Below are 10,357 nucleotides of genomic sequence, written 5' to 3'. Positions count from 1 at the left end.
CTGACACCCTCAATTCGTGGTTCACCCCTCGCGATAATGAACATGTACCTCCATGGCTAATTATTACTTTAGATGTGAAAGGCAAGCAAGCTGAGGTGTCCTTCCTGTTGCTTGTGGAAATGGCTGCCCCTAAACTCGTGGTTGCTGAGAGCCAGTGCCTGACTTCGCTTTCCTACTGCCCCCTGAATGCCTCTAAAACTTAGCAACAGCTCTGGATTGCTCTGGACTTGCGCTTGCCCTGTTAACTTCGTCCTGTGTCCTTGATGACCACACACTTGCCCGGATGTAAGGCAGGAACATGGGCACCCAGACCTGGACAGCACATATTTGCTGGTGGACTCTGTGGTGAGGCCAAGTGCTTCATTTTCTCCTGAAAAAGAGGAAATAGAAGCCAAACCATGGAGAACTGGCTGGTGTCTGTGATCCCAGCACTCTGGAGATGAAGGCAGGAGGATTCAAGCTTAGAGGCACCTTAAGCTACCTAGGGAATTCTAGGTCAAAATGGGATACATAAGATCATATCTTTCGCTGGCAGTAGTGGTACATGCTTTTAATCCTAGCACTTCGGGAGGCAGAAGCAAGGGGGATCTCTGTGAGTTGGAGGCAAGCCTGGTTTACAAGAGATAGTTCCAGGACAGGCTCCAAATCTACAGAGAAACCCTGTCTCGAAAAACAAAGAAAAAGGTAGAAAGTGCTCACTGATCTGTGAATGAACGCAGTACTCCACTCTCAGGTTCCTGCACTTTGGAGTTCCTGCACTGGGGTTTTGGGGTGCAGTGACAGTCCCAACATCTCGAAGACAGGGCTTATGGGTAAGTCTGAAGGGATAAGAGGAGTCCACCGACTGTGGGTGCAGGCAGGGTGCCGGGTTTGTCACTGGAAAAGATTTTCTCACAGCGGTCTTGCGTGCACATGCATGAAGTGCCGGTGAGAGTCCTACCCTACAGAGACGGAAGATTCCTCCCCTACTGGGACCGAGATGGCCTTGTGTAGGGGAGGCGGCCGAGACTTTGGGTTTACAGAGCTGGGGTGGTGCTAGTTTACAACATAGGCATCCCCAAAGCCCTGGGAAGCCTTGCAAAATCTAAGTTGTCTAGGAGACTGGGATGGGAGTAAAGAGGCCCTTCTTTGAAAGATTTACATTCGTTCATTCATTTTCTTGTTTGTTTTCAGATTTGTTTTATTTTATGAGTGTTGACCTGCCTGTGTCCAGAAACTGGAATTACAGACCCTTGTGAAGCACCCTGGGGTTCTGGGAACCTAACCTGGGCCCTCTGAAAGAGCTGTAAGTGATCTTAACCAGGGAACCAACTCTCCAGACATAGTCTCACCCTTTAGCCCAGACAGGCCCAGAATTCATTATGTAACTAAGGCTAGTTTTAAGCTTTCTGGGAAAACCTGGAGCGAAGGTGCAGGCCTTTGATCCCAGTGCTGGAGAGGCAGAGACAGGAGGATCCCTATGAGTCCAGGGCCGGTCTGATTTACATAGTGAGTTACAGGCCATCCAGGACTACATGAGACCCTGTTTTAAAAACAAATAAAACAGCAACAAAACCCCCCAAAAATCTTGATTACAACTTCAGCTGTCATGCCTGGCTTAATGTCATAATCAGTTCAGAAATCATGCCGGGCGGGGGTGGCGCACACCTTTAATCCCAAGCACTCGGGAGGCAGAGGCAGGCGGATCTCTGTGAGTTTGAGGCCAGCCTGGTCTACAAGAGCTAGTTCCAGGACAGGAACCAAAAGCTACAGAGAAACTCTGTCTTGAAAATAAAAAAAAAAAAAGAAAGAAATCATATGTACTATTGTATCATAACCCCAAAGATAATTTAGAATTTCAGCTTACTGATTTTAATTTTTAGTTATTCCTGGCTTAAGAGGTCTGTGACAAGAGGCTCCCATGACCACGTTATCCTCACTCCAGGTTCATGCTATAATTTGATTTCTAACAAAATCTGGTGCTGTAATTAGGGATTTTTCTTATCTGACCAGGTTTTTGGTAGAGCGAGGAAGTACAGTTGATATATTTGTCCTCAACAACATTTTCCTTGTTTTGGCTATGCTGAGGATGGAACCCAGGGCCTTGCTGGCAAATGCTGTACGTGGAACTCTACTCCCAGATCACCAACCTCTTCTTGGTGGTGGGAGTGTCGTGTTCGCTGGACAGTGCCAAGCAAAGTGACAGACACTGAGGGCAGAGAAGGGAGCCAGGCAGGAATGGTGAGGGATCATCTCTACAGCAGTGGGGTTCAGCTGCGGGGAGGCAATCATGATCCACAAAGCCATGTGGGGTTCTGGCCCCTTCTTTTACCTCATTTTCCAGGCCAGAACCCTTCCAATCCTCCCTGTAAACCCCAACATTCCAAGAAGCCGGGGTAAGAGATGATAACCGCTACAGAAGATCAGAATGGTAACGGTATTGCCAAAGACCAATTGATGGCCTAAATGTCCTGACCAAATTTGACCCTTTGATGTATGTAGCTTCCCTCTTCTACATGCGCTTAGGGTCTTGATAGAAGGTAAACAAAAGGCCCTTCATTTCTCAGCCCGAGGGTGTCCTTCTGCTGTGTTTTGGTCTTGGTCTGGACATCTCAGTTTCTCCTTTCTGTACCTACCATACTCTCTGCACTCTCTGGACTGCATCTTAAGTCGGAACAGTGAGTGTGATGGAGGAAGTTCAACAACTGGCAGAGTGACAATAAAGAACGGGAGGGAGGGTGGTCCTGCCTTAAGTACTGCAAAGCCAGGAGGCAACACCTCATCTCCCCATCCTGTTTGTGAGGCTCTGCTACAGACTCCATGTATTTATTGCACATGCTCTGTCTGTCTCTCCCTTCTCTCCCAGAATACCACATCAAACAGTGGAAGATGTCCAAATGGCTGCTAAGTATACTCGCAACCTATCAACATCCATTTGGCAATGACAGTTTCTTACCTACTGATAGGTAGGTAAGTAGAGAACAAAGCATTGAGGACAGGAAGGTGAGCCAGACAGGAGGGAAAGCTGGCTGAAATTAGAACCACTTTATTAGTAACCAGAGAAGCAATTAAGAAGACAATGAGATAATAAGCAGTTTGGGAGTAGTTAATGTTCATAATTCAGAAACCTCAAGTTTAGGAATGTATCCTTAAAAATGAGATAAATGTGTGGGGATATTTTAAAATCACTGATATAACAGAAAATTCTGGTCCTGGATTGATGATTAAGCTACGGAACACCTCTAAGCAGGAATGCATGTAGTTTAAGGAGCGTCTAACTTCATGATATCCTCAATCTTTCACCAAACCCCAGCTCATCCTGACCACATCTCAGCCTGTGACAAGCCTGGCCCTGGAGAGTCTTCTCTAAGGGGATTTGGATGGCAGAGGTGTTCTGTGTATGGCGGAGGAAGGGAGAAAAGTACCGATTGCCAGATCTGTGGGAGGAGCCGCATGCTTCCTGCGGTTTGCGTGGGGCTGGCTCTGCTAGGCATGCAGAACACTTGAGTAACCTGACAGTGACATACAACCCACATATCCCTACCTGCCTCTGCCTCCTGCGGGCTGGGATTAAAGAGCCATTGTGCGCTGCTAGAAGGGATGGTTTCTGGGCTCTGGAATGTGAAGGTTGCCTTGTTGGATGGACAGGGTGACGGTTAAAAAGGTCAAGATTGCATGGAGGGGGACTATCAGTATAGTCAGAGAGAAGACATAGAGGCAGGGTGAAGACCAAGATGGATATCCTTCTAGAATGCAAAATTCACTGGTCCGTGTCCAGGGTGGATAAAGGTACTGAATGTGGGGCTGGGAGGGAAAATGGAGACTGTCATCAGGCTGCCACCCAGATGGAGGGTGCAACGTTGAGGGGTGTGGTTTAGGAGCACACATATGTGGCAAAGGAGAGGAAGAAAAACAGAGAAAAGTGACATATTTTGCTTCTATGGTGCTCTAAAGGAGGTCTGTGCCTCTTTCTTGAGAGATCTGTCTCTCTCTTTCTCTCTCTCTCTCTCTCTCTCTCTCTCTCTCTCTCTCTCTCACACACACACACACACACACACACCCCACAAGGTAAGTTTGATTTATGTCTGGGAAGAACACTAGGTTTTCAGTTTTGGCTAAGGGTCCATAGGTAAGTCAGTTTGTGGCCATAGCCTTTATTGCTTGCTTGCGACACGTTAACTAACAGAACTCCCCCAGCTGAATATTCTTGGTCTTCATTTTGTCTTACAGGGAACAGCGCTGTGCAGGAAGCAAGTAATTTGTCCTAGGTCTCAGGAGTAAATGTAAAGCCAGGATTTCTCTAGAGGCCTTATTATGCTGACATTAATACTGGCATTTTCCTGTGTCTTTGGTAGAACGCAAGAAGGAACTTGACATTTGCAAAGTAAGTATTCATTAAATTACTAATTTTAAAATTACTATTATTATATTCTTTTGAGTCGCCCCAAGTTTTTGTCTGGAGTAGTCATCATTTGGACAAATCCTTTGGATAAAAAAAAAACAAAACAAAACAAAAAACCCTTCTGTGAGGGGGCTGAAACTTGTTGCAGCCGGAGCCTTAGAGGGGCGGGCTAGAGGGGCAGGACCAGGACGGAGAGGGCGGGACCTGGCGGGGAGACGCGGGGCGAAGCACGGTTGCGCATGCTCGGTGTGGACGGGCCCCCTGCTGCCACGGCTGCCACCGCCCACTCCGGACTTAGAGCAAGCTGCAGGCGGCAGTCAAGGGGAGAAGGGCCCCGCTGGGCGAGCGCACGGCCATGGCCCCTTGGCTGCAGCTCTGTTCCTTCTTCTTCACTGTCAACGCCTGCCTCAACGGCTCGCAGCTGGCAGTGGCTGCGGGCGGCTCGGGCCGCGCGAGGGGCGCGGACACCTGTGGCTGGAGGGTAAGGCGAGAGTTTCTTCGGGCTCCGGGTTACCTGGGGGCGCTCGGCGGGCACAGGTGCTCGCGGGCAGGAGAGCCGGGACCGGCGGATCTCCCGACGCCGGATCTGCGGTCAGTGGGGCTCCCGGCTCCTCCAGCCCATCCCGCGTCTCGGACCCCGGGCGCGCGTCCGCCGGTCCCACTCTGGATGAAAGAGGCCGCCGACCCCTGGCTTTGTGTTGCTAATGAGGCGCGGCCGCTGGCTGGGGTCCGACTCCCGGGGGCGGGTGGCTGGGCGGCGGGGCGGGGGCCTTGCGCCCCACCCTTTGTTCCCGGCCCTCTGCCCCAGGGCTACGCGTCCAGGACTGCGATCTTCCGGGCTGTCGCGGAACGGGTGCACCTTCGGAGCTGGTGGTTCGTGCCCTGGACCTCTTGTCTGCAGCTCTGCAAGGGCTTAGGGCATCCAGGGAAGGGAACCTGGAGTGCTAGAGAACGATGCATCTCCTTTCTCGCCATCGCTTTGTTCAGGCAGCTCGTCACCCTACTCCTTCCTAACTTTCTGAGAGTCTGCCTGCCTTTCAGCCTTTCGTCTGGCTAACGGTCTCATGATGCCACCACTACCACTCAACGCGCTGCAGCTTGAGTTGAGGATGTTTTCATAGCCAAAGGTCATCTCCGCCAGGTGCCCCAGACCTGAAACTGGTGGCGCCCAGACTTTTTCTGTGTACTTGGAAGCCCTCTCCCCAGAGCGGGTGTTCCTTTCCTGTGTAGTGGGGTCCCCTGGTTTGTGGACCTTGAGCCTTCCACAGAGAAGAGGGCGCTGCAAGTCTGGCCACTCACACCTTCAACCCTATTGTGAGAACACAGGCTTTGCCCTCAGGCAGCCAGGAGCGCATCTCGAGCGCCCAGTCTGTTTTCTTACCTAGAAAACAGAAGGGATGGGGATGTTGTTGCTGATTTCCACGGGGCTCAGGGTGTCTTAGGGAAGTTTGCATAGACCAAGGTTGTCTTAGCCTCAATACAGACAAGACCCAGGACAGGACACCTCTTAGGGTCACTTAGCTCACTTGCTTCACATTTAAAGAGAATCACGGTTCAGAAAAAAAAGAGAAGAACAGGCAGCAATGGTCAATGATTCCCACTCCTTTCCTCTTAGGGACCGCTGTTACCCTTTGGGTAAACCCTCATGGTTTCTTACTGTGTTTCCAATGCAGTAAAATATCCCTGTTAGTTTTAACAGATTCCAAATTTCTTTAAGGTGCTCTCATTTATCAATTCTTTTAAGATTTTAGATCTAGATTGGTCTTGGCAGTTGCTGTAGTGCCTAGAATACCTGCTACTTGTAAAGTTTCAACAGTTGATGTATAATTGAATTGTCTCTGAACGGTAACCGCCCTCCCATGTGAGCCCATCACTGTCTCCCACATTCCTGGCCTCCTGGGAGTGATCTCAACAGCTCCTGCCTTGGTGCCTACTACCATCCTTCGCCTTCCTGGATGAACATGGAAGCTTCTGGGTCATATCCCAGAGTCCAGCCTCTTTCTCATGGCTCCTCTCTTCTGTGATTGCCTGCTTGGTACCTGTGAGGTTAGGCCTGGCTTCCTCACCCTGCTGCCTGCACAGCACTGTTTTCTGCCCCCTCCCGTCTCTTGTCCAGCATCTAACTCCTTTCACAGGCCGGGGTGTGCTTTCCATCACGACTGTTTTCTGCCCTGAGAGCCTGCTTGGTGACACTGTGACACCTCTTCAGAGAAATCTCCTGGAATGCTCTGCCCTGTGCTTTACTTTCTCATTCAGGTCCCTTACTCTTTGGTGCTTGCCAGTTCCGTATGGTTAATTTCCTTGGTGGCCTCAAAGCCTGGTGCCCTACAAATCTTGGTTGAGGACATGTAGACCTTGCAATCTTTCTGCAAAATCCTACGTTAAACAATTTGAAGAATCGGGATACCTGAGCCCAGTGCTTGTGATCCCAGCTACTCAGGTGGCTGAGGCTCAGGAACAAAAGTTTTGGGCTTCAGAGGCTTCAGAATGAGTTTCAGTTCAGGACTAGCCTGGGCAACTCAGAGAGACCCCCGTCTCAAAAAAAGAAGAAAGAAAGAAGGGAGGGAGGAAGGAAGAAAGGCCGATGGGGGTGATACAGCTCAGCAGTAGAACATGTGTGTGGCCTGTCTGCGGTCTGGGTTCACCTCCAGTGGAGGTAGGCAAGGAGATCTCCGCACCAGGCTTCCATGTGCTGTGTCCCGTCTGCAGCAGGCCTTTGCACAGTGTGCCTGACTGCAGCCACGTTTAAAGCTTGGGAAAATATTGCTCCTTTTTAGTGTCTTCTCCCAGCTCTATCATGGCTTCCTACAGTAAGCCCTCCTTGTCCCTCCTTCAGTAATTAAGATGTCCCAGAGGTTGCTTTGTCCTGGGGTTCTAGTAGGCGCTAGTGTTCAGAGTCTCGGGTTTTTGAGTCACGTCTGTCTGCCTCTTAACCAGGTCTGCTACTCAGCCTGTGGGTGTTGGCCTTGACTCTGAGGTCACTTACAGTCTAGTTGGGCCTGTATAAATATCTAAGAATAAGCGTCAAAGGCTGAGGCAGGAGGATGGATGACTGTGAGTCGCTCCCCCACCCCCATGGAAGCAAAGAAAAGGCTGGGAGGGGGTGTGGGAAGTGTAGCTCATTGGTAGAGTGCTTGCCTAGCATCCTACAGGGTCTGGGGTTATTCCCCATTGCTTGGAGGGTCAGGGGAAGGATAATGAATAAAGATAGGGGTGGTGGTGCCACAAGCCTTTCACACCCAGAAGGTAATGGTAGACAGAGCTCTGTGAATTCAGGGCCAGCTTGGCCTACATAGTGAGCTCCAGGGCAGCCAAGGATATATAGTAAACTTATATATCATATATATAATCTATATATCTACCTCAAACAAACAAAAATAAGAAGTAAATAGGATAAATTATATGTGATTTGAAAGAAGTAAAGAGGGTAAACAAGTGATTTGAACCGCAGTGGGTATCATCCTGGGGTCTGAGCATCACAACCTTGAGCCCTGAAGCCCTGAAGGCGGGGTGAACACTGGGGAACACATGAGTGAATGCCCCGCTTAACCTCCATAGGGCATTTGGGCAGGAAACCCAGGCCCCTGTAGGACTGGATATTTCCCCAGGATTTAAAGGCACTGCAGCAGGGAGAGCTGCTCTCAGGGCCCATGAGCTGGCCTGACTTAAGTGGTCAGGTTTCACAACCTCCCTATTACTTGTGGGGTAATTAAGGGACTGATACCATCTTGAACACAGCTCAGTGTTTTAGAGATGAGTTGTGGGCACACTTCCTCAACTATCTGAAGAAAAAGAAAAGCTCAGTCTTTGCCAGGTAAGGATGTGCTTTGAATAATAAATATTGTTTTTTCAAAGGAGTTAGAGTCCGTAAAGCTTCCCCAGGGGCTGGCCCTGCACTGACACTGACTTGAAACCCTTAGTACTTCCCTTTGTTTCTTTCCTTTTGTTGGTTGTTTGAGACAGGGTTCCTCTAGGTAACAGCCCTGGCTGTTCTGGAACTCACAGAGATCTGTCTGCCTCTGCCTCCCGAGTACAGGGATTAGCCACCACCGCCTGGCACTTTCTACTACTGCTTTTATTTTTTGATGTATGCGTTTCATTTAGTTGATTTACCGGATTAGGTTGTGCAGGTGTGTACTCAGGCAGAGGCCAGAGGATGTCAGGGGACCTGACACGTGTCTCTTACTGAACCTGCAGGTAGACAGGCAGCCAGCGAGCCGCAGTGATGCTCTGGTCTCTGCTCGCCTCAGCACCCACAGTGTTACAGGCACAGCCACGTAAGCATGGTTACCCCTGTTTGACTTTATTTGGGTAGTGAGGATTTGAACTCAGGTCCTCTTGCTTGTCTGGCAATTGCTTATGCCCACTGACTCATTTTCCTTGGCTCTGAGCTCTTTTTGATGGAGGCATTGTTCTGCTTGTGATGGGTACCGTTAACATGTCAATCCTTAGTGCTGAGAGATCCATTCTCACAAATTTCCTAGGGGCCATTCTGGTCTCCTTTCTGCCCTAGATGGTGTACATATTCCCTGGTTTATTGTGTCTGAACTACAACGTCTAAACCCCTTCCCCCAGAAGACTGTCTTTAGCAACTCGGAAACTGTGCTGGCACCATACAATGAAGGACAAGTTTCCCATTTAAGGCAAATGTTCCATCTCCAAAGGTAGAAAGGAATAGGGTAGTATTGGGGGGGGGGGTTCCAGCTGGTTAAAATTTAGGCCCCTGATAAAAGTCCAATCCAAGAATTCCTCCTGGCTGAGAGCCCAGGCATGTTTATTTGATTCTGAACTGGATGCGTTTTCATTCACTTGCAGCTCATGATTCCGAAGTCCCGTATCTTCTTGTTCTGTGTCCTGTGGATCACAGCTCACACAGACGCTCCTGTGTCAATACAGAATTCTTAGGTTAAAATGATTTTAGTTTTGGGTTGACAGGTTTTTTTTTTCGAAACTGTTTTTATGAAACGTACAATACTTTCTTCCGGACTGTTTTGTAGTTGGCTAGGAGCCTGCATGGCCTTAGCTTTCTTTCACGCTCTCCATCCCCACCCATCCCACCCTGAAGGCCTGAAGTTCCTGGACCATTGTGCTAGTTTACCAACGCAGGGCCATGTGAGTTCTGCCTGGAGTATTATTATTTCTTCCCAAAGCTGGTTTTTCAAAGATATCTCCAGAAGCTTCTGGTATCCGAATTGGAAACTTGCTAGAATGAAGACCAGAATGAGAGCTTGGTAGAGCCCAGGTGTTAGCATTTGAACGAGATTCTGGGGTAAGACGATTCTTCCGGTGCGTTCTCAGTGAGACACATTGCTTTGCTCCAAAATTAGGAAAGGAAGAGAAAATACTTTCTAAATATTTAAAAATCAGTCCTTTGGGCGTTGAGTTGTTTCACTGGTCTTGGACAACAGTACCAGAAGGGAGGCTATTTGAAGAATCTGGGAGCTAACTAGGCAGGGCATCCTGACTTGGGTGGGGTCCTATGGTCTAGGGTTAGAGGGGAGGCCTGGGAGAGACGGGCACTTGACACTTCCACCAGGTTCCTCTCCAGAACAGCTGGGTTTGTCTGGAAAACTGTCTGAAGAAGGAGCAGAGCAGGCTCCAAATCTGTCTCGGCAGTTAAGACCTAACAGCTTCCCCACGAAGGAAAGAACGGCTCAGGCCTTTTTTCAGTCTGTATTTTAAGTTGAGTGTTGTTCATGCTTCATTTGGCTTAAAATGTGTCGGGTGGTTTTTGCGTTCAACCCCTTTTCCCCTCATCCATTCCTGAACGTTTCACTCCGTGTGCCCAGCCCCCCTAGATGTCCGCTGCTGCTGGGCCATCCCATCAACACTTTTCTTGTCCTCTTTCGCTCCCTTCTGCCTCTTGTGCCTGTCTGTGATGGATGGCTTTTCAGGCTTCTGGAAGCTGGGGCCCCCACAGGGGTGGGGGGAAGTGGGGGTGGGGTGGGCTCAGGTACACATGGCAGGTCACTGGGC

At 49.5% G+C, this 10,357-nt stretch overlaps 1 protein-coding gene across 1 annotated transcript in view; it reads left to right on the top strand.

Moving 5' to 3' along the window:
* The first annotated feature begins 4,666 nt into the window (after positions 1–4,666).
* The window catches only part of Il17rd (interleukin 17 receptor D), a 71,245-nt gene continuing 65,554 nt past the window's right edge, over positions 4,667–10,357 (top strand). The window contains exon 1 of the mRNA XM_005348686.3: positions 4,667–4,862. Within this exon, the coding sequence (XP_005348743.1) occupies positions 4,737–4,862 (126 nt within the window). The 5' untranslated portion in view covers positions 4,667–4,736. The remainder of the gene's footprint in view (positions 4,863–10,357) is intronic.

The sequence above is a fragment of the Microtus ochrogaster genome, chromosome 6 (genome assembly GCF_000317375.1).
Source record: "Microtus ochrogaster isolate Prairie Vole_2 chromosome 6, MicOch1.0, whole genome shotgun sequence".
Taxonomy (NCBI): Eukaryota; Metazoa; Chordata; class Mammalia; order Rodentia; family Cricetidae; genus Microtus; species Microtus ochrogaster.
Note: the sequence above shows the minus strand (reverse complement) of the source record. Positions and strands in the feature narration are given on the sequence as shown.